The sequence below is a fragment of the Bipolaris oryzae genome (genome assembly GCF_000523455.1).
Source record: "Bipolaris oryzae ATCC 44560 unplaced genomic scaffold scaffold_272, whole genome shotgun sequence".
NCBI classification, from domain to species: Eukaryota; Fungi; Ascomycota; class Dothideomycetes; order Pleosporales; family Pleosporaceae; genus Bipolaris; species Bipolaris oryzae.
This window is the reverse complement of record NW_006911548.1, coordinates 1-22,623: the sequence shown is the minus strand read 5'-3', so window position 1 is coordinate 22,623 and position 22,623 is coordinate 1. Positions and strand designations below refer to the sequence as shown.

General features: G+C 47.4%; 10 protein-coding genes across 10 annotated transcripts; 4 read left to right on the top strand and 6 right to left on the bottom strand.

The window, feature by feature from the left end:
• Positions 1-236: 236 nt before the first annotated feature.
• COCMIDRAFT_109492 (uncharacterized protein) lies at positions 237-1,584 on the top strand (the record flags this gene model as incomplete). The annotated part of the gene is made up of 4 exons (XM_007695124.1): positions 237-564; positions 621-777; positions 831-939; positions 988-1,584. 4 exons carry the CDS (start codon positions 237-239, stop codon positions 1,582-1,584), a joined length of 1,191 nt encoding a protein of 396 aa, XP_007693314.1.
• Positions 1,585-1,639: 55 nt separating this feature from the next.
• On the top strand, positions 1,640-2,911 carry COCMIDRAFT_41462 (uncharacterized protein; the record flags this gene model as incomplete). Its single annotated transcript, XM_007695123.1, has 2 exons — positions 1,640-1,656; positions 1,966-2,911. 2 exons carry the CDS (start codon positions 1,640-1,642, stop codon positions 2,909-2,911), a joined length of 963 nt encoding a protein of 320 aa, XP_007693313.1.
• Positions 2,912-3,303: 392 nt separating this feature from the next.
• COCMIDRAFT_109482 (uncharacterized protein) lies at positions 3,304-4,135 on the bottom strand (the record flags this gene model as incomplete). Its single annotated transcript, XM_007695122.1, has 2 exons — positions 3,304-3,510; positions 3,560-4,135. 2 exons carry the CDS (start codon positions 4,133-4,135, stop codon positions 3,304-3,306), a joined length of 783 nt encoding a protein of 260 aa, XP_007693312.1.
• A 274-nt stretch (positions 4,136-4,409) lies between these two features.
• On the top strand, positions 4,410-5,507 carry COCMIDRAFT_9903 (uncharacterized protein; the record flags this gene model as incomplete). The annotated part of the gene is made up of 3 exons (XM_007695121.1): positions 4,410-4,443; positions 4,495-4,670; positions 4,722-5,507. The coding sequence occupies 3 exons, from the start codon at positions 4,410-4,412 to the stop codon at positions 5,505-5,507; spliced, it is 996 nt and encodes a 331-aa protein (XP_007693311.1).
• A 1,297-nt stretch (positions 5,508-6,804) lies between these two features.
• Positions 6,805-7,971, bottom strand: COCMIDRAFT_9902 (uncharacterized protein; the record flags this gene model as incomplete). The annotated part of the gene is made up of 1 exon (XM_007695120.1): positions 6,805-7,971. One exon carries the CDS (start codon positions 7,969-7,971, stop codon positions 6,805-6,807), a length of 1,167 nt encoding a protein of 388 aa, XP_007693310.1.
• A 1,514-nt stretch (positions 7,972-9,485) lies between these two features.
• On the bottom strand, positions 9,486-9,972 carry COCMIDRAFT_41459 (uncharacterized protein; the record flags this gene model as incomplete). The annotated part of the gene is made up of 2 exons (XM_007695119.1): positions 9,486-9,585; positions 9,632-9,972. The coding sequence occupies 2 exons, from the start codon at positions 9,970-9,972 to the stop codon at positions 9,486-9,488; spliced, it is 441 nt and encodes a 146-aa protein (XP_007693309.1).
• Positions 9,973-11,572: 1,600 nt separating this feature from the next.
• On the bottom strand, positions 11,573-12,724 carry COCMIDRAFT_109477 (uncharacterized protein; the record flags this gene model as incomplete). The annotated part of the gene is made up of 3 exons (XM_007695118.1): positions 11,573-12,057; positions 12,120-12,608; positions 12,658-12,724. 3 exons carry the CDS (start codon positions 12,722-12,724, stop codon positions 11,573-11,575), a joined length of 1,041 nt encoding a protein of 346 aa, XP_007693308.1.
• A 726-nt stretch (positions 12,725-13,450) lies between these two features.
• On the top strand, positions 13,451-14,557 carry COCMIDRAFT_41457 (uncharacterized protein; the record flags this gene model as incomplete). The annotated part of the gene is made up of 4 exons (XM_007695117.1): positions 13,451-13,889; positions 13,936-14,295; positions 14,368-14,417; positions 14,471-14,557. The coding sequence occupies 4 exons, from the start codon at positions 13,451-13,453 to the stop codon at positions 14,555-14,557; spliced, it is 936 nt and encodes a 311-aa protein (XP_007693307.1).
• A 490-nt stretch (positions 14,558-15,047) lies between these two features.
• COCMIDRAFT_41455 (uncharacterized protein) lies at positions 15,048-18,795 on the bottom strand (the record flags this gene model as incomplete). Its single annotated transcript, XM_007695116.1, has 7 exons — positions 15,048-15,672; positions 15,874-16,105; positions 16,160-16,303; positions 16,619-16,955; positions 17,051-17,212; positions 17,256-18,619; positions 18,687-18,795. The coding sequence occupies 7 exons, from the start codon at positions 18,793-18,795 to the stop codon at positions 15,048-15,050; spliced, it is 2,973 nt and encodes a 990-aa protein (XP_007693306.1).
• A 282-nt stretch (positions 18,796-19,077) lies between these two features.
• On the bottom strand, positions 19,078-20,133 carry COCMIDRAFT_9897 (uncharacterized protein; the record flags this gene model as incomplete). Its single annotated transcript, XM_007695115.1, has 2 exons — positions 19,078-19,962; positions 20,017-20,133. 2 exons carry the CDS (start codon positions 20,131-20,133, stop codon positions 19,078-19,080), a joined length of 1,002 nt encoding a protein of 333 aa, XP_007693305.1.
• Between the last annotated feature and the right edge of the window lie 2,490 nt (positions 20,134-22,623).

The window sequence follows — 22,623 nt, the reverse complement described above, 5'->3', positions numbered from 1 at the left end:
CTAGGTGCAGCCTATATACTAGATTTTAGAGAAAATCTATTAAGTAGTTCTCTAGATCTAGATCCCTGTCAATCGCGATTTTTGGTGAGATTTTGACTGGCCCACATACTGGGGTGGCCCGCTTACTGGTGAAACACGTTAACGGAGAACTAAAAGTTATAGTGCCAACGCCCGCACCTCTACGACCGCCTTGTTTTCGTTTCGGCTATGGAAGTACCTCTGCCAATATCACGAAGATGGAGCGCTCAATTACCATCCCAAACTCCGGTTCAACTGTTCGTGTTCGCGCAATTGATACGACGACCACTATGGCATGTGACGCTTCCGCCTTCGTACGACCGGTCCTGAAAGGCCATGAAAGACTCAACTTCAAGACGATGTGCTTCTTGATCGAGAATGAATCGAAGTCACGGCGAATCTTGTTCGACTGTGGCGGAAGGAAAGACTTCTGGAATGCCTCGCCACATACTCGGAACATGATTGGAACTTATGTGCCATCTCTCAGAGTGGAAAAGGGAGTCGATGAGATACTCACTGAAGTCGGGTTTGACTTACAGACTCTGGGTCAGTCTCTCTACAGCGTATATCAATTACGCACGGCTAACTAAATGAGCACAAAGATGCTATTGTGTGGAGCCATTGGCACTGGGATCACATCGGCGATGCTTCCAAATTCCCACCGCACACTGACATTGTGGTGGGACCAGGGTTTAAGAGTAACTTTCTGCCTGGCTACCCAGACGACCCGGACGCGTTCATGTTGTCAAGTGACACATCGTAAGTTTGCGCTTCGTCAACTTCCATCCCGATAGTGCTCACGCAAGTAATAGCGGGCACTTTGTTGATGAAATAACTTTCAATAACGAGCTGCGCATTGGCAAATTCCGAGCACATGACTACTTTGGAGATGGTTCTTTTTATATTCTGGACGTTCCAGGCGTAAGCACATCACAAGATATCCATTTGTTTTATCTGCTCATTTCCTAGCACACGATTGGTCACATAGGCGGACTTGCTAGAACGACACCGAACACATTCATATTCATGGGCGGCGACTGTTGTCATTTTGTAGGAGCCTTCCGCCCATCTGCCGCTGTCCCGCTCCCAGATATAATCCCACAAGGACAACTGGACTCCAGCATCCCTGTACCATGCCCATGTTCCTTTTTCACGGCTTGTCACCCTTCTACAACGCGGAACGAGCACGGTGTGGTGAACGACCATGAGGTAAGACGTAGTCCATTCTATAAGGTCACCCAGAGCGAAACATCTGCCTATACAGATGCGCAACAGTCGCAAGAAAGCATAGATCATTTGCGTGCCTTTGACGCAAGCCCAGACATATTGATTTGCCTGGCTCATGACAACACACTTTTTGATGTCTTTCCATTGCTGGCTACATCGCCTGAAAGAGATGTTAATGATTGGAAAGCAATGGGTTACAAGGAGCGGACGAGATGGGCGTTTCTCAATGAGCTTCCGCGTGATGGCAAGCCTGGAAGGACACCTCTAGTTTCTGGGCAGTGGAAGGACGGAATGAGAATAAGTCTGGGGGACGATTCTTACTTTCATGAAGTGGTGTAAAGCACCGTTCAAAATCCGTATCTCTCTGTACTTGACTGGTCCTTTGCTGATTTCCATGTGGTCTCAAACTTTGTATTCTCTCCTATATTCTCTTAAAACTATTGTATACCTCTCTGATTGCAGAGTAAGATCGGGAGATTTCATTTCCAGAAACGAAATACTATAGTACTGGTGGTATAACGTCGGGTGATCCCACATAAAGATTCGGGGTAGTAAGACTATTTGCTCAATGACCAGTAACCATAGGGTGGCCCCACAAACAGATCCGTACCAACAACCCCACCCTGTAATCGATTCCGGCTAAGTAAGGAATGCTATACATACTTCAAAGTACTGGATCAGGCCCGAAAGTTCGATTTCAGTTATGATTTTACCAACCAGTCAATCTCCAGCATGTGTTAGAGTTTCTGCTCTAACGGGTGGGCATCTAACCCTTCCCGAGAACCTCTTTGTGACCGACGCCGATGCATCTAAACGAACGCTGGTGCCATCAATGTGTTTCTTGATCGAGAGGCACGATCCGACACAAGACGACAAGATAACCCGAATAGTGTGGGATCTGGGCCTCAAACGGGACTTGAAGGGCTACGAGCCTGCTATGCAAAACCATATTTCCAACCGTCAGCCAATCATAACCGACCCAGACGTCGCACAGTGTCTGCGAAACGGAGGGCTTGATCCCAGTAAAGATATTGATATCGTCATGTACAGCCACGTGCACTGGGATCATGTCGGAACGCCATCGGACTTTCCGAATTCAACATTCATAGTAGGATCAGGGACACTTGATCTGCTTGCCCAGGGCGCTCCACCTCATTATCCCGCGGAGATTTTCGACACAAAGATGCTGGACGAATCGCGGACCAAGGAACTGCCATATGTCTCTAAGGTCGATAAGATCTACGCACGGAAAGAGCTTCAAACAAACCACAAGTGGAAGTCAGCGTTTGGCTTTCCAGCAGTTATTGACTTCTTCGGCGACGAAAGCGTTTTGATAGTCGATAGTCCAGGCCACCTACGAGGGCACATCAATCTCTTACTTCGTCTTGAGAAAGACCGTCGCGTATATCTTGGAGGTGATTGCTGCCACGACATCCGCATTTTGGAAGGTACCAAAGATATTGCGCTTTATGACGATGGACACGGTCAGCTCCGAAGCGTCCATATGGATACGGATACTGCGAGACGTACGATTGCGCAGATCAAAGAATGTCTAAGTGAGTCGTCTGGGCTGCGAAAGCAAAACACCAAGGTTGAGATCGTGGTGGCGCATGACCGATCATGGATGGAGAGAAATCCACATTGCTTCTTCCCTGGGTATATGTAATATGGGACAATAGAAGAAGCGGTCTAATTCAGCATTTCATGAGAAACACACGCATCAAGAACACGTTTGAAATAGGTTTCGACCATTACGGCACGTCATACTTTTAGACCCTCTTCTAATAGTTCCTTATAGAAGGTGTCGGAACGCTTTTTGCTTGATATTTTCGAATTGCTGCTAGTTTCGAGGCTGAAGATAAAACAAATTGCTCACCATAAAGCGCGTTCATATAAATGGGACTTCCAACGTAATTTACATAGGATGAGAGTAATTGAGGTAATCTAGTTCGCCTAAGGACCCAACGGACACGATGCCGAATGCGGTTATTTATCTATCCCTTCAACCCAAACTTGCCGTGTGGGAAAACCATACAACACGCTTCCCCCAAAAAGATGTCATTTCTTACTTTCGAGTTCCTCGGCGAGTATTGGGTAAGCTAGATTGGCTGTGTGAATGCTTAGCTGCGACGCAATTTCAAGCACTTCCAGTATTTCTTCCACAGTCGCTCCGTACCGCAGCGCATTCCTCATGTGTTCTTTCAGTCCCGGGCGATACAGATGTGTGGCGGCGGCATCAAATGCGCAGTAAATTAGTTCTTTAACCTATGCACGTTAGGAGAGCGCAAGTATCAGCCCGGTTTGAGTAACCTACCTTCGGTTCTAGTACACCCAAATTCTTGGCCTTGGAGTCATCCGGAAGCCATGGGGCTGAGGAGAAAGTGGTGTATGCTGCGAAGAAGTCTGGATCCAGTGCAAGGAACTCTTCCCAGAAGCTATGCCAGTAGCCGCGCTTCTGAGTGAAGTCTTCCTGTAACTGAAGCTTCGAAGCGTCCAAAGGCTTTCCTGCCGTAGGGTGACTATCGTACAGCCCTTCCTCCTTCATAACCTCTACTAATGTAGGGACACCAACGTTGCATGCATGTATGCCAAGTGTTGATGTAAGCTGGATGATTTCCTTAATTTCTGCGCCTGTGGCTCCATTAGCCAAAGCTTCCTTGATGTTCGCCCTAACACCTGGCGCGTACAGGTGTGTTGATGAAGAGTTAACGGCCAGTGAAATGAAGCTTTGGACCTTGGGCGAAAGATGTTCGCTCTTTTTTGGGACAGCTTTCAATCTCACGCTGGCCTCGAAGAATTCTGGATCGAGCTCTGAGAACGATTTCCAGGATTCGTCCCATTCCCATTCCCCCAAGTTCGCAATGAACGTTTCTTTAAGTTCCTGGTTCATTGTAATATTAGCATAAGATTAGCGGTATTCCTGAATTCCTCGATTGCTTAGTAGTCAGGTGGGGCATGTAGTACAAGAGCTATATATACACAGGCACAGCTTTCCCCGCAAATAAGATTCTAACCCCACATTGTATCCCCAACGGCCCTTTACCCCAACTACCAACCAAAATGGGAGAGATCTACACCTTGTCAATCATCTTTCCGACACTATACACCAGCATTTGCTACCGCCACTATTATCTCTCGTGCTATTCCTTGAGTCTTTCGCCAATATGGCTTTCGATCGAACATCAGTAGCCTTTATAGGTATATTTAGAGAAATCCCAGAGAATCATTACGCTAACGCAAACCCTCCAGGGCTTGGCGTCATGGGCTACCCTATGGCTGTTAATCTTCGCAAAAAGATGAGCTCTGAAGTGACATTGTATATTTGCGATGTCTCTGAGGCAGCCGTATCCCGATTCCAGGCGGAAATGAGTGGCGAAGGTCCAATAAGAGTGGTACAGAGTGGCTTTGAGGCAGTAAATGCTGCAGTAAGTGTCAGCCGCATGCTTAAGTGCGGATAGCTCTCCTTACGTGTTCAGGGTATCGTACTCTCCATGCTTCCTGGTGGCTCTGCTGTCAGATCGGTCTACTGTGATCCCCAAACAGGCATCTTAGCTGGGGCCAAGGTTGCATTTCAGAAGTCGCAGGCTCCTAAGCTACTTATGGAATGTGGGACGATTGAGAGCGATGTTATAGCAGACGTCGCAAAGTCTGTTGGAGATACAGCTCATGAGTTGGGAGATGATAACTACCTTAGTTTTGTTGATGCCCCAGTGTCTGGCGGCCCTATGGGTGCCGAGGCTGGTACCTTGACTTTCATGGTTGGGACAAATCGACCGGATCATACTTTTGATACAGTAAAAGATATTCTAAAAGTGATGGGATCGCCAGGCGGTATTTTCTTGTGCGGCGATATCGGCGCCGGAACAGCATTCAAGGTCATCAACAACTATCTGTCAGCTATTACTAGTCTGGCGGCTTCGGAGGCTTTGAACATTGGATCAAAACTCGGCTTGAACATTGCTACTTTGACCGATGTCATCAATGCTAGTGGAGGACAGTGTTGGGTTACCTCGAAAAGCAACCCGGTTCCTGGCATACAGCCTAATACGCCAGCTAGCAGGGACTACGAAGGAGGTTTTCGCATCGAACTTTGTAGAAAGGTACTTAAAATGGGAAGTGATTTGGCTGCCTCTGTAGGTGCACGCACAGTTCTCGATCAATCAACGCTCAAGGCCTTCGATGAGTGCATGAGTGATCCTCGCTATAGTGGGAAAGACGCTCGCGTGGTCTACAAGTGGCTCAATGAAAGTGTCACTCCATAAACAATATCGTCAAAAAGAGTAGAAGCAAGCGTAGGACATTTGTTTTCGCGAATGAAAGCTTTTCGGATGAACTCCATCGGCCAGAGAATGTTTTGGCTGTTAATAGCTGTTCTTCATCGCGTGAGAACAACTTTTCGGGGTTCGTAATGAAAATTTCCACCACAATATTAATACAATCCGAATATTCCCATACCATTGATGACAAATAAGAAAACTGATATCGATTCACATGCTGCATTTTACGTACTCTTCGCAGTATCGAGGGATCGCATCTCTAAACTTATTCCAAAGGTTCGCCAATGATACAATATGCGAAATCTTACTCTGTCGCACGGCTCCTCCATAGTGAGCATAATTCAGCTGTCAACCAGTCATATTATAAGCTCATCATGTCTCACTTGCTCAGCTATCTCAGCCAGTGAAGCCACATGTGCTCGCTTATACAATCGAATCCCCGACCGTCTACATAACGCTCGCCCAAGGGTCGTCTCGCGTTAGTCGATTTATGCTCAATCAGGCAAATTGAATTCTTAAAAGTGCATGTGCAATGGTCCTGTTGAAGTATACACCCCAGAAAGAATAAAAAAATAACCAAAGGTTGTACAGAGATTAAGGCCAGTTTGCCCAGAACGGGAGTCCATGATCTAGCGGTCACAGGTGCTCGTTCTCGACTTCTCGTGGGATCTTAAAAGGAGACGTAATCACGTATCGACATCTGGAAATCTATGGAAAATTGCAAAAAGAAAGATAACGACAGTCACTAGTCAGCTTCTCGCTTAGCAAGCGTGGGCCCGCACAGAAGTGCGCTGCTTACAACCTTCCCTCCCCCACCGAAAAAATGCAAAAAAGTACAAAAAGATGCAAAAAATTTGAAACTCTCCAGCGGGGAATTGAACCCCGGTCTCCCGCGGACTGTCAATTACTTGACAAGCGGAAATACTGACCACTATACTACTGAAGATGGCTGGATGCCATTGGTTGCAAGAACCAGTAATGGTGGATTGATGGTAACATGGGCTTTTGGAGAGTTTATATCCTGAGATTACGATGCTGGGTTCTGGAAAGATCTGAGATGATGAACAGTAATATTCAGAATCAGCAAGTGGGTGGGCCACCCCACCAAACCTTAGCCGAGTCCCTTTCCAATCACCACGACGCCGCGACAACAGCGCCCTATGCATGCTTCCTGGAAAGGTGGAACTTTTCTTGGTACAGCTTCCTATCTTGATAATTCAACATAATCTGTGTGCGCACTTGCAACAGCGCCCTCTCTTTTGAGCTAGTTATGTTCTGCAATCTAGCTGGAATGGCCGAACGCTTGAACAAGGTGAGACGTGAGCAAGCTAGCTAAAACTAACTCGCGAAACAAGAAGTCTATCCCACACCCGTACCCGAACGTCACTACCAACGTCTTCTTTACCGCAACTTTTGTCTGTGCATGCACAATCGGCTCGAAGGTTTCATCCAACATCTTGCCTGTTTTACTTCCAGGTTGCGGCCACTCCCTTTTGACTTCACACAGCTCTTTCTCCAGCATACCTTTACCCTGCTTCCACACGAAGTTGCGCCCGCCCCATGCCATACGCCGCGGCTGCCACTTGACATGTTTTGTCCGATCCGGCTTGTCAATGACCGGCAAAGAAGAGCATGTGAAGTGGGTGAGTTGCCGACCAATGGCACCGTCGTGGCTACTACCGGTGCTTCGCACTGGCGTTACGACAGTTTCTACGCAAGGCGTAGTAAACTCAGTGGCCCGCGACAGGGATGTTTTCGTAACTTGATAGCGGGGGCGCTTGAGGCCTTGGAGGACGTACAGAGTTTGTCGCTCACTAGAGTCCTTGACTTTAAAGTAGTACCAACGACCGGAGGTAAAAACGTTCTCGCAACTCACATACACATGGAATGTGATGTCGGGTTGAGCCTTGTCAAGAAGGGGAGTGTAGAATGACACCGAGTGAGTTCCATCCTTGTTCAAAGGGAAGATATGCTGAATCTCTGTGGGTATCAATGCTGAGTTTCCTTTTGAAGAAGCCAAAAGTGATGCGACTATTTGCTTTGAATTGATAGCAGTCCCTTGTGGCACAGTGGGCCGCATTTTGTCGTGCAAAGGTTTCAAGCTCCGGGACAGCAGCATTTCGTCGAAACTCAAACATGGCAATCCGTTGATCAGTTTCGTTAGACTCTCCTGTGCGCTGAAGGAGGATGGTAAAACAACGTCGAGCCTGGTCTTGTGGCCACTTAATATCGGTTGCAAGACCTCGCGCCGTTTACCATGAAACTTGGCCTGTTTATGGGCATCTCGTTTTCTCTCCCGGTCAAGGAATCTGGCATCATCGGCGAGTCTATTCAGCGCGGTTATAGCATCCCCATGCCGGTCAAAGGCTTCCCGAAAATTTGAAAAATGCTCCGCTTCGAAAGCAGAGCGACATAGCTGAGCTACTTGAGCATCAGTTTGGACAGCCATTGATAAGAGGTATGTGAAAAAAAGACGATAAAGGTACGATAGATGCTGCTGTTCAATCAGGCTTGACAGAGGTAAGAATATAATTCACGCGCAGTTGGTCCTTGACCTCAATTTATACTACGTAGCAGACTTCCTACTTGAACATAAAGTGGCGTCAGTCAGCACAGCTGTGGAGCATCAAACATAGATGTATAGTGGCGCCACAAGTATCGAGGCCTTTGGTAATTGGCAAATGAGTAGCTCTCTTTGTACAAAATTCGGTGATGACTAGGCAACAAACTGATAGTCGTGGCTTCAAGGAGGGACCAGCCTTCTGTCTAGTTCTCCATTTCTGTACTTGTTACGCGAAAGACCTATGTTGCCACTTCTCTTGAACAGCTATGGCATGTAAGCGAAGACAGCTTCAATGACCTGACTCGCTAGTGCCAATCGTTACCACTTTCTGCGGAAGCAATTTTGCTACCTGCCAATCGCGACAGAATGGTAGATCACATGGCGTTTTTAGCCATATGGGCCAAGTAATAGCCCATTGTTTCCTTCCAGAACGCTGCTTCTCAAGAGTGTCAAAAACCCAGAGAAAGAGACTATCGTTTAAGGAAAGTACTTCTGGAATGCAAGAACAAGACTTGATGCACGCTTTGACTTGAGATATTTGAAAGCAGCCAAGGTAAAGATAAGTCCCATTAAACGGAAATCTCTCCTTAACCATGCCGGAGATCCATGCATAGAAAGCTCGAAACCTCATGTTCAGGTACGCTACTATGTAAGCACCTGACAGCTTATTTGTTGAACACCATTGGCCCAGCGTACGCCACTTATAATTGGTGAACGAGATTCTGACTTCCTCCGCGGACATTGGCAGAACAAGCTTGGAAATCGGCCGCAGCTCGGTTCGAAGCTTGAATCATATTGGCTGTAGAGGGATGGACATGCTCAGGGATGGTACTAGACATGAACAATGAGTATCTGATATAGTACAGGACGTAGATCAGGGAGCTACATAGGAGCAAAAGAATAGGGTTTTGGATGCACATGTCATGGCGCGTGTCAGGGCGACTGAATTGTTCTCCAGCGCCTGCACACATTCTCAGGACTCTTACAGCCACGCTGTGACATTGACCTTGGAACAAAGTTATCATTTCAGCTCCAACCTATAGAGCCAGCTTGCCACAGTGGTACTAGAGAAATTCATTGCATGGAAAAGTCTAGTATTACACAAGAGATAGCTATACTGCTGTAGGCCTATAATACCATGTGAAGTCACGTGGTTGTCGACTGAACTTGTCCGCAGTGGGAAGTGTGGTCTGGATTCACGAACAAAAGAGTCTCTTGGATGACAGTGTACATCACGAGAAATTCTACCGACCTTTCATGAGATGGACGAAATTATGAAAAGGAACCGGCAGGATTTTGATTCGCTCTCTATAGTATTACGATTATCAAGGGTTGCTTTCATGAGCGGCATACCGCTGCCCGAGTCCCAGTTCGATTCTTATACTATTCATATCTAAAGCTTAAGCAGCGGTCAGCGTGCCCTGCCTAGAACCGACTTGTTGGCAAGACATCGGGATAGGTCCGTTGCAGCCGACATCGATCATACCCGTCAAAGTAGTCCTGATTTCAATTAGTATAACGATGCCAAGGAAAGAGACTGACTTACTTGTCTGAGACTTTGTGAGTGACAGTGACGGTATAAATATCGTAACCCGGGCGACTGGTGATCTGGAAAGAATATTTGGGGTTGGCGCATGCGTAAACGTTGGACGGGACTGATGGATCTGGGAAGGTGTCTGCATTACAGCTGACAGGACCGGATGGAGTGGTCAGGGTAAGGCCAACGTAAGTGAGGGCATCCCAGTTGTCGTTGCTGTTGCTATCTTTACGGACGAATACAGCACCGTCGATGGTGATTTGCTCTTTAGATGCACGGCTTTCCACTGGTGCTCCTGCGACTACAGCGACAATGCCAAAGGCAAGGCCAGCGAAGAATTGAGAACGCATTGTGGTTTTAATAAATAGCGTGTTGGGATGGTAACAAGGATTGAAGAGGGTGAAACAAGTGTTGGGTTGATACTAACAAAGCAAGTTGTAAACGTGAAGTGTGACCATGTACCCAACAGCAATGCTTGGATTCTTATATCCCTCTCCCAGCAACCTTAAATTGATAATGGCCTGACGCCTGTTCTGGCCACGCTCAGAGCGAGGGCTCGAAATACGAAGGACCTCGTTTTAAATGAGTCATTTCTGGCCCGTGCAACCGCTCTACAAAGCTTGCTGGTCGCATACGTGGACAGTAAAACAATCACATGGTATATTGATAGGATCCTCCAGAAGAGGTTGAGCTGTTGAAATTATCGACTTTGAGTCTCCTCTTGGATATTCAGATTGAGAGCGATGATCTTGATATAGAAATGTAGTGATTCGGTCAAATTTTAGCGCACGGGCGGGGAGATTTCCTCATCAAAACCAAAACAAGCACCTTGGTGGAGAATCAAGAAATGGCGGGTAAACTTTGATTAGAACAGATGACAGAAATGAGTACCATAGCACTTACGAGGCAGCCTCAATTTGGAAGTTGATAACGCGTATCTTGAAAGCTAGTTACCTAAGTTAGGACGTGCTATGGAGGCGGGTTGAAGACCTGCTGCTTGACAAAGGTGTATTAAGGCTGTAGGGAGATGTGGCGATGTAACGCAGAAGAGCTCAGGTGGCCCTGAGTTCTCCTGAGCTAGCCGACTACTGATTATTGCGAGCGTTTCATGACCCCGCTTCCCATCGGAGTTGCATGCGGAAAAGGCTCGGCCAGGACCAGCGTTGTCAATATGCAAGCCTGGCAAGCTTGTATGCTTAATCGTTATATGTATCCATGGTGGATTCAGACCGATCAGTTAAGTGGTACAATAGTTCGGCGTCACAGTCATAGCGTTTGAAGGAGATTTTCTGGTTGAGCACAACCTATCACGTGATCGCATGCTGGAAATCTCACGTGATTTGCTGCCGTCTCTGCAGGACGGGGAACGTCACGTAGATTTTCTCTTAGCCCTTGGACTCTGGCCATCAATCCCAACAGGCTATTAAGCCAAGCTAGGACTCGTAATCGCTATTGACAATGCAGAAACTTGACGCTGGAAATTTAGTTATAAGGGACTGGTTTGCTCAACACAAATCTATAAAGCAAAAACATTCCGCCATGAATATGGACGAGGGGTCTTGAAGATCTAGTGAAGCTCTTGATCACCGAACATATATTCAGGGTTCTGATCATAGCTCTACACATGCCGCTTCGAGGTACCCAGTCGCTGAGACTTTACATCCGTTTCGAAGCACAATAATAAGTCTTCGGAGAAGTGTCAGACTAAAGTTAAATGACGAAGTGATGCTTCATCGCATCTGCAATGCCTTGAGGTAATGTTGGTCATCTTGATTCACGAGTTCACTTGATTGCGGCTGCAGCTGTTGGATAAGTTGCTGGGCGTGGTATTTCAATGCCGTGCCTCAATTGAATGGTGAGCACAACGTCGGATAGGGATTCATTATCGAAATCCGTATATGTAAAGTGAGAGCCAACCTTCAGATTGTTGGTTCATAACAAGTCCTCGTATCAAGATCTCCCTAGTTTATCCTTTCTCAAATCTCCAAGATTTTTCAACACACCCCTGGGCTTACCGTCGTAACCCACTTTTTCCATCCAATCTTTAAGGCTGCGGATACGTGTGGGATGAATTCGATCCAGAAGTTCCATGTCCCTAGTCGCCCCAAGGCCTTCACTCCAATACTGCCACCAAGCTGAAAAATTCTGCCTCCACGTCATCGATGATTCGTCCCGAACTACGTCTGGTCCCGCAGCCCAGTTGGCCCAAGCATTGGGATATGGCTCAGCAACAGGGAGGTAATCTTCGAGTGGTACGTAAACATGTGCGGCTTTCTTTCCCGTGACTTGTGTGAATGTATCAACAATCTGCGCGAAGCTGACTTGCTCGGTCGCAACTTCCAAATCTAACCCTGCAGACTCTGAAGGGTTGTCAAATATCCACAGACTGTAAATACCCACGTCGGCGAGGGCTATGAGTGGGATTTTGCCATCCCCTGTAAAAAACGTTAGCGATACTTTCAGTAAGAGACACGAGAAGCGATGAAGCAAGACTCACGAGCTGGATTTGCCCAAATGAATGAGCCATCGGCTTGTTCCTTTGGAACGAACATCCCGTCAAACAACATATCCATGTAAGGTCCCGTAGTCAACAAAGACGTTTTCATAGTCTCTTGTCCATGACCGAGAATTAGGTCACCGATCCGACCTTTTGCATCATTGTGGCCCCAATGATATTTTTCATCCCAGCCCGCCTTCTTGACCGCATAGTCTGTGTTTGCCCACACAAAATGTTTCACTCCGTGATGCCTCGCGATCTCATATGCCCTGATGCCATAGAACATCTCGCTCTTTTCGCCAAGAGTGAAACCATCCGTGTTCACCCAAGCACCATGTACGCCGTCGAAGGCTCGATGGAGGTCTTTTTGCTGGTCCTGACTTCCTTCCATAAGAGTGACATTCGGCAAAGCAGAGAGTTCTCTAGCCTGCGTGGATTCGGCACTTCGAGTCAGAACTCTAACGTTATATCGATTGCTACTCGAAAGAGCTGATCGTAGCATTAGTATACGTATTGACACGTGTGAATAAAGACTGACCTTTGACGACGGGCACGCCCTGCGCGCCTGTCCCACCGATTACTAGAATCAGCTTGGGATTCGCCATCAAACTGCACGTTGCTTTTTAGTGTGTAAGGCTTTCGAGGCTTTCAAATTGTTCTTGTTTCTCTTCGCATGATCCTTAGTCTAAAGATATTTAAGGTTAATACAGCCCTGAATACAAACTTCCAACCATTTCGTAAACTCGTCCGGACTAATTTCTAACCTAAAGGAAACCATTGGAAGTTTCCTTCACAGTAATTTCAAATGCTGCGCATTATGAAGCATCTAAAGCCGACACCGAGAGAATTGCTAATTCGCATACCGATTTTGGGTATCCTGGTCGGGAATAAGGAAGGGGAAGCGCCAAGCATCGGAGAAATGTAGATTAGTGATCGATCCGTCACAAGATCCGAGAGAGAAAGGCCGACTTCCGCGGTTCTGCCAGCTAATGGTCGGCACAAAGATCAGTAATCCTAATGAACCAAACCGAGCTGACTAAGTCACGCTGCTTTCGCACCACCAATCAAATTATTGTTGTTGCCGACTACTCCAGTTGATTGATTGCGAAACGGACGAAACCATCTTCCATTCAGTGATTCGACATAGAAACTTTCTATTACGCGTCTTCACTTGCTTACCAACGTGTCCCGATGATCCCGTCTATCCTCATAACTATCTTGTATGTTGAGACTTCCAATGGTTATAAATAACGGTCTCTGGATGGAGGTCTGAAGAGATTCAGCATATCAAATCAAGCAATCTTCACCCATAACTTCTATCCAATTTCACAATGTCAAATTCTCTCGTCTTTATCACTGGTGGGACCGGCTTCATTGGCGCACATACCGTTCGAGCCTTACTTGAAGCTGGATACCGTGTGCGTCTGAGTATTCGAAGGCCTGAACAAGATGCGATTGTCAAGAAGCGGTATCCGGAATTCGCATCAGCTCTCGAGACTATATTGATAAAAGATTTTTCCGATCCAGAGTCGTTCAAAGAAGCTCTAGCGGGAGCCGAACATGTCATCCATCTCGCAACACCTATGCCCGATCGTTCCGGCACAGACTTTCGCAAGGATTTTGCCGAACCAGCGGTCAACGCAACTCTCGCAATCCTCAAAGCTGTATTGGATTTTCCGCAGATCAAGAAGGTGATTGTCATGTCCTCGAGTGTCGCTCTGCTTCCTATATCCGTCTTAGCGAGGCCTGACTTGGAGTATGAGGTGAAGGGTGAGTTGTTTGCCCTGCTTACTGAGACGCTCGCTGATACAGTTAGACAATACTGGCGAGGTCATCCCTGTCGACCTTGATGCCGAGTTTCCTCCAGGCCTTATGGGACAGGCCATGAAATACTCTGCGTCTAAAATTGTCGCGCATCAAGCAACGCGTGATTTCGTCAAGGAAAGGAAGCCTGACTATACGCTTATCACTTTTCATCCAACTTACGTTATGGGCCATGACATCGCCCAGGAAACAGCAGAAGGCTTGGGCGGGATTAATTCTCTCTTATGGAAGTCACTTGCCTCAGAGAAGCCGCTGCTAGGCACGTCTTGGATCCATGTCCAGGACGTTGCGGATGCGCACGTCAAAGCCTTACATGCGAACGTCGAACATGGGAAGGAGTTTCTTCTTTCGGGTCCATCATTTCCATGGGAAGACGCGATAGAGTAAATTCGGAAGAAGTTCCCTGGGTTGGAGGTCAAACTAGTGCCTCCATTTGAAGGGAAATGGAAAGTTGACGTGACTGGTGCCGAAACTGTATGTCATTCCTGGAAGTAAACGGAGAATACAACTAATTGCCTTACATTTAGGTTCTCGGTCTTAAATGGAGACCCAAAGAGTTGATTCTTGACGAGGTGATTGGGCAACAGCTTGCTCTTGGAAATAAGTTGCCCTAGGGTTGGAGGTAGTGGGATATGATAGAACGTAATGGGCACTTTCATCTCTGTAAGCTTGCTGCGACCGAAGAGAAAACAACTGTCAAGCACATGTCAGCCTTGGATTCGCCAGAATGGTAGCGGGATATGGCTGTCCAATCGTTGAGCGTTCGTGGTGGCCAGTTGGGCAGCAGACACTAAGGCGGAAAATTCGTAACGCACTCAAATAAGCTTAAGGTAGCCTTGAACGTGAAGGAAACTGCAACACTACAAATTGGCATTCCGTGTGTAAAGTATCATCTAGTAACAGTCACAACTAGAAGCAATGACAAAGCCGGCAGTAGAAAAATTGAGGAGTTGGTGATTCGAAATGTACTGAGCCTTTGCTGACGCGGTAGCCCAAACAGGAAATAAGTATTTCATTGCTTCGCTTCGGGTCTCTGATATTGTGTAATCAATCGTTGCTGCTACATTTCCTGAAGCTTAATAACGATGATAGCATGTAATTGAGTTAAGATCGTAGCCACTGGAGCGTCATCATTAGAGAGCGGTAAACGAGATAGATAGTCTTGCTAGCAACTATTACTACATTTGAAAACATTAGAAAAAAATCACATCTCCATATCTTATTTCCTTGTGGCGTTGTTAGAGTAATACATCCACCTGAAATAGCAAAGTGACCCGGTCGATATTCTACTGGAATCCACAACCATTCTTCATCATGACGGGTTATCCAAGTGCGGTCCTCAGAAATGTTGATAATGCACTGAACAATTTGTTGAGGTGTTGCTGTTCCTTCAGAATGTGGCAAACCAAAGACGTCGCTAGGAAGGTAATGGTCACAGGTGCTGAGAATCTGCAAGCATGTACCGCTCTTGGTGTCCCAGATGTTGACGGTCTTGTTGATAGACAATGATGCCAACCGCGTCAAGTCGTCAGAGAAGACCATCTCATAGACTGGGGAAACCTGTTTCTTAAGAGTTTGCAGGCATGTACCGTTACTAATGTTCCAAATCTTGATAGTGTTGTCTTCTGATGCTGACGCTAGCCGCGCCAAGTCGTGTGAAACAACTAGTTGTTGAATAGAGCCGCGATGGCCTTCGAGTGTTTGTAGACACGCAAGACTGTCGATATCCCTAATTTTGATAGTACCATCGCTTGATCCAAAAATCGTCCTTGTGGAGTCATAAGACCTGGCCATCGGACCCTGAGCGAAGCCTCCCCTCAACATGCCCACGTCTGACCCCGCGCAGTAACACCTTGTGGTATCCAGGATTTTCTGCATCGAGTCCTGTAAAAACGCCACAGAGCTCACGTTGTTATGCGTCCGCAGGAACGCGCTACTGCTAACATCCCAGATTTTGATAGTTTTGTCCAATGACGCCGATACCAGCTGCGTTGAGTCATGTGAGAAAGCTACTAGGGTGACTGACTTTCTATGGCCTTCATAACTCTGTACACATAGACCGTCACTGGTGTCCCAGACCTTTATAGCTCTATCGTATGACGCTGACACTAGCCGCGTGGAGTCATGCGAAAAGGACACTGAGGAAACGCGATTGTTATGGCCTTCAAGCGTATGTAGACATGCACCGCTACTAATATTCTAGATCTTGACAGTACCATTGAATGACCCTGATGCCAACCAAGCACAGTTTTGTGAAAAAGCCATTGGGGCATTAAGATGATCATGACTTTCGAGCGTCTTCAGGCACGCACCGCTACTAACGTCCCAGATCGTGATCGTCCGGTCGTGTGATTTTGACGCTAGCCGCATCAAGTCGTGCGAGAAGGCTGTGAGCTTATGGTCCTTATTATGGTGGATTTTAGACATGTGCAGGCACACACAGCTGCTGGGGTCCCAAATCTGAACAGTCCCGTCAGGTGACGATAACGCTAGCTTCATAGAGTCGTGTGAAAAGGTTATGTAGCTAACAAGCTCATAGGGCAGAAATGTGCGTGAACACACATTGCTACTGATATCCCAGATTTGAATGGTGTTATCCTTTAACACTGACGCCAGCCGTGAGAGGTCATGCGAGAAAGCCACTACGTTGGTGTAGGTCTCGAATGTCTGCAGACACTCGCCGCTTTTGACGTCCCAGATCTTAGCTATCCCAATGTCCGACAGTGATGCGAGCCGTGTCGAATCGTGCGAAAAGACCACTAATTTGATGTCGCGCTTATGACCCTCAAGCGTCTGTAGACATGCACTCCAATTATCATCTACCTGAGGCGGACTCTTTATCCATTGTGTCAGCTGATCCGCAAATTGCCTCTTCACTATACTGTTCGCTGGTGCAAACATAAGAGCACTGCTATACACCTGCAGTGGAGCTAGCACAATCGGTAACCGGTTGTACAACGCAAACCGCTTCATGTCATGGACAAATGCGTGAAGATGAGGGCAGTCGTTGATCTGCATGTTGTTAGCAATAGGCTCAGAATTTTATAGAAGGTACTTGCTAGGGCAATTGACTCAAGGGAGCCAATGGCGTAGATGCCTTCGGAGACCTTGCCCATCCAGCTCAGTGCCTCAAGCCAGTGGAGGTAGTGCTTTTTGAGGAATTCGTGCACTTTGTCGTTGTCACGAAGTAGGATACTACTCTTTGCAAGGTGATCGGCCCAGTAGAGGCATGCATACTGCATCTCAGGAGGAATGCAGTGCTCCAGTTGCTTCCGCCCCATGTCAGCTGCACGCGCACCAAAAATGGCCTACCCCACAGAGGTCTTGCTTAAGCAAGCTCGACAAAAGTAGGATGCATTTTTCTGTTAGTGCTGTATGCGCCTGCCTTTCGTCCACCCAAAGATTTTTATCCCTCCATCGGTCTTTGTTGAGAAGGAAATCGCGGAAAGACGGATGGTGAAGACGGACGTGGTTAGCCGGATGTTGTGGAACGTCTAGGATGGAGTGCAGTTCACTCAATGTTCCATCAACTTCCGCTGTAGAAAGAAGCAGTAGTTGGGCTAGCGAAATTGTAGAAAGTGGCGAATATAGAAGCACGATTGCTCCTAAAATCTCTTTCATCAACGTATACCACTTCTTCCTTTCGTAATTTGTATATCTGCGAATAGGGCGCTTGAGGACTGTAAGATACATACTGTCCAATTGATTTTCAGGGAGATTTTCGAACTGATCACCTGTGCCGGAATCCTCACTGGATGTGCTGTCCTCTGATGGATTGTCCGTAACAGTGTTGTCTTTGAGAACGATGCGCAGTCGGTCTTTGGCAAACTGTCCGCCTTCTTGAATAAAGCGAAAGGCAGTTGCAGCCCAGATAAACAGACCGCATGCACGCTGCACCAATTGTTTGATAGTCTCTGCGCCTGGCCAATCATCTCCGTAGTGACAGTCTTTTGCGATAATACTCAGCCAGTGCTCAAGAAAAATGCCAATGTCATGGTCAACGACCGACGGCGAGAAGCTGTGCAGGACGACGTCCTTGTGCTTTGAGTCTGCCATGTACCCAAACCCGTGCCGGATTGGTACTTCTGGCCTGCTAGTCAGGAACACGCGTAGTCGGACGCCGGTCAATGACGGCCGCACCTCGGCCAGCAGCTGTATGATGATTTGGATATTGTTGTCATTGTCGCACTCGTCAAGGGCATCAACGACTAGGATGTATGATCTATCCTCGCGCAGCTTGGACAGCGGACGAAGGATAAGGTGGTGCCACTGGTCGCGCAAGGATTGTCTGGCGATACCGCTGCGCTCTGCAATAGCATCGCGTATATGATAACGAGAAGCTGGAATGTTGTCCGCCAACTGCACCGCCATACTCGTGACAAACATGCCAGCGTGACTGACGTCACCGCCGCCTCGCGAAAAGAAGAAGCTGGCTGCGAGACGCTGGTTCGCGGAGTAGCTATCTGCAACCGTTCGCGCGACTGTCGACTTGCCTGTGCCTGCTAGGCCGCTGAGCCAGAAGATGCATCGCTCGTCCTGCCCGTCCGCCCAGCTGTGTATCTCTTGTAGCAGGTCGACGCGCGTGTCAGCGAGACATGCGGGCTCGTGCTGCTTGGCGAACGAGTTGAAGGGCGCATCTTCGGCGCGTGGGAGACGATCGAGTGTGTTCTCATGTCCTGTTCGACATGTCTGCTTAGCGCTTGACAGCCCTCAGGCAATCCCGGCGGCATAAATAGTACGTACTACCAATGTGGACATCGCCGTTGATGTTGTTAGCCTGGACGCTAGATACCGCATCCCCGAATTGTATATTCGACGTTGTGGAGGTCATGGCATCGCCATGGAAAAGCATGCATCATGAGTGGTGTGGTAGAGTCTGCAGTCATGGTCTGCAGCGCAGCACCTCCTCGACTTCAGCCTGGCGGCCATGTGGTCCGCAGCCTGTAGCGCCTGGTTGCTCATCCGTTTATGCCACAAGCCTCGCCACGGCCGTCCCAGCATCAGTTGCATCGCAACTCTCAGCTAACAGTACATAGAAGTCCCTGTAACATTCATCCTTTCTATCGCCAAGTCGCTACTAGAACACAACACCTCGACATCACCCAATATGTATACTGCCGTATATGTCTCTAGCCTATATGCCACGTTCGTTATTGCCAAACGTCGTATTCGTTATGCTCCCCGGTTGCTGAGATGGAGACGACTCTACAGACGGCGCCTTACTGGCAGTTTCTACCGCAGGAATCTCAGGCAAGAGCCCTTTAGCACATGCTGCCGCCGTGGCTGCTGCGTAGTTCTGCCAACTCTTATTCTTATGCGAATCTGCGTAGTCGCAAATACGACGAACAACAACACACGGGTACTCTTCCATAACTCCAGCTGCTTCCATCTCAAAGCAAATGACATCGTGCTTTCGTTGAACTCGGTTGCGCTCGACAGCCGATATTTGCAGCTGGTTGCTTGATGCGACATTGCCAAAGTGAACAAAGGGCCTATCGACAAGTCGAGTAGCTCCATCGCCTCGATCAGATCGCGACCAAATGTAATCCATATCGCAGCACTCTCGACAGTCGTTGAGTCCCGTGCCCTTGTGCTCATAAGTGTCTTCGAAGAGCCTATCGCGACCAGGGCCTGGGTCGTCGTACTGGCGTTTTTGTTCCTCGGGTAGCTTCGCGCGCATTTGCTGTAATACTTCTGCGATGTTTATCTTAGACCAGCCATCTGCGCGAAAATTATTGACGGCGGCCATCAGATCACCTGGAATGCCGTTTGTGTGCCCTCGAAATTTCAGCTGCCCTTGACCCTCCCACACGCCCTTGTCGTATTGCAATACCCCACCGTGCTTCCCTCGAGGATAGCTAACCACCACGTCGCCGAGTACAATCTCTGACGCTGCCCCAGGTGGCCCATAGCGGGGCACCCCGCCAGCAATGCCGACAAGGAGAAAATACTTGATATTGGAGAAACCAGTGCGCATCTTTTCAGCAAGAATCGCCGCACCAGTCAGCCCCGTTCTTCGCTGCACCCCAATGACAACATTGTGTTTTCTAATTCAGCCGCCCAAGTAGTATACGTTCTGGTACTGGACCTCCTCTTGTGGATACTCTTCGTCCAGCACTAGCCTTGCAGCCTCCTTCTCCAAAGGGAGAGGGCAAATCCATCCAATGGTGAATTGGTGATTCTTCGCCATTGTCATATGCAGGTTTTTATCGACGATGATTACCTGGGATGAAAAGCGACGTACATTGGCGAGTTGGAGAGGCAGTGAGTAGCGGAAGTAGCGCGCCAACTAGAGCAATGACGGTTAAAAGCAGTCGAACAGGAATTCCGGCAGCAACACTCGAGTATACTTCAGCCTTGCCATCATCGCCCACAGTCTTCTTGTATCAAAACTCTCTAATCATTAAATAGGCTAGCAAAAATACTTCAATTCTTACTGGAATGGCTATCGAAATAGAAACCTCAGCATGACTTGGCAGATTGTAATCCCAAAACGGGTCCATGTGAAATTGATACCCGTCTCAGTACTCACTAAACTAGTGGATGCTAGTTTTGATTGATTGAAAATTTGGTATTAATCCATTTTAATACCGTTCCCATAATAGATGCTGCGCTCCCAGATGTGATGAGCATTTTGATCCGCCCGACGATGAATCGATATACTCAATCAAAGACTTCACGTCTGAACTTCTGGGTCCAATTCTTCGAGTGCCACGTCTACGGAGACTATTCACCATTCTCGCAAGCGTATCAGTGTATGAGAAGGTCTGTCGTTACAAAGACGAGGTCTCAATAGTACCTAGAGTCTCCCGTGCTTCCAAACTTAGAATCCCAGTGCCAAATCATTCCTTACTCGGTCGCAGAAATGTCCGTGGATCTGGTGTTCTTTTCCCTTAAAAGCACAGCCTTCGGCTCCCCACGCAAAGATAACGTTTTGGCATTCAGAATATGGTATCTCTTGTATGCTGCTTTTCATAGAACATCGAAATAGAGTCTCGCTGTAAAGGATGCTTAGAAAGATACGTTGCTCCTAGAAGGGATGCCATAATGCACTATTCTCGTAAACGAAAGACATAATCTTTGAGCAATATTTGCACAATATTTTTCAGGCAGGGTGAGTGTGGGTAGGGAAAAACGAATATTCTACCTCGGCTTTGCATTAAGTACACCACTGGCTAAAGCATCTTGGTACGCTGTCTGGCTCAACCTTAACTGTGGAAATGGCGTAACAGAGCCCGGCCCCTCCATATCACAACAGTTTCTCATACTCCCGCCACCACTACTAACTACATAAAGGATACAGCTCTGCCTCGGTCTGTGCTGACTCTACTTCCAAAAAGGACGAATGCACATGCACCTGCTGTGACGGACTCGTATACCACGAACCCCGCCCCTCTCGTAAGCCACAAGCGATTAAGGACGACCCATGCACCGACGGCGACCTAACAAGTTGGACGTATCTTACGTTATATCGCAAACCCAATACGTATCAGGATTCCAAAGCCGCCTGAGAAAATCTCGACATCAAAGAAGACGACATCATGGTGAATTCCAACAATTTGGACAGATGAGAGCACATGGAGTTCTTCGTGGATCGAATGAATATTGGGGAAACACACGGATCGGGTAAACTTGACAATGGACCACGTGGTGATGTTGAGTCTTGTTTGCACAATAATGGTGGTCAGCATGGATATTTCACTATCCCTAAAGGTACGACACTTCTCTACTCTTTATGAGCCTTGGATTTTCCAAGGAGGCTTTTCGTATACGGCGATAAAAATATTACTGGATGAAACTGATATATGGGTTTTTAGGCAACCACACTATTGGGCTTCAGTCGACTAAAGTTACAAATGCTTGCAAGGGCTGGTCATACGGTTACGGATACCACAAGATTTACAAGAAATGCTAATAACATGCTATGCTTCTACCCACCTATCCCAGTGGATGGAAGCGCTATATCACGAATAGTATGTATTAAACACCAGAAGATTATATTTAATATACTGCTAGTGAATATCCACCTGGGTACTCGTATCTGTATTTAAATTGGTTGGAGAGATATGCTCCCCCATTAATCTGAGCGTGGAGTCCAAGTGCGGCTCAGATGAGCGTAATCCACAACGAGATACAATCGAGCAGCTCGTCATAATCAAGTATGCATCACCTGCTATGGCTCTGTACAGCTGTCACTTGGGGTATAGCCCGCATTCGTTACACAATTGTTGTACAATACACCACATAACTCCATATCATTATCCCATTGAATAGGCTCCTTAGATGGAATTAGCAACAATATGAAAAGCTAGCAAATAGACACTTACTGCATAAGTAGGATCGCTCAAAGCAGTGTTAACAGCTTTAGCGCACTTGACCATGCTTTCATTACAGCCACTAAGTGCCTGTGGATTTTGACGACGAATAATTACAGGCGCATCAATTCCGGGTGGAAGGTTGTTGTCGGCTTCTCGGAGCTGCCGCAGCCATGTACGGTAACAATGAGTACTGCAGGCCTCTCGTGCATGCGTATTATTATTATTCCATTATAGTCCTGTATCAGCCGTTGGCTATGTAGGACTTTGGCCAAAGGCCGTTCTATCTAACTAGTTACAATTTGGTACGTTGTGCTGTATTGCGTGACTATGGTGCTTCGGCCTGTATCTAGCTAAGCTATTAC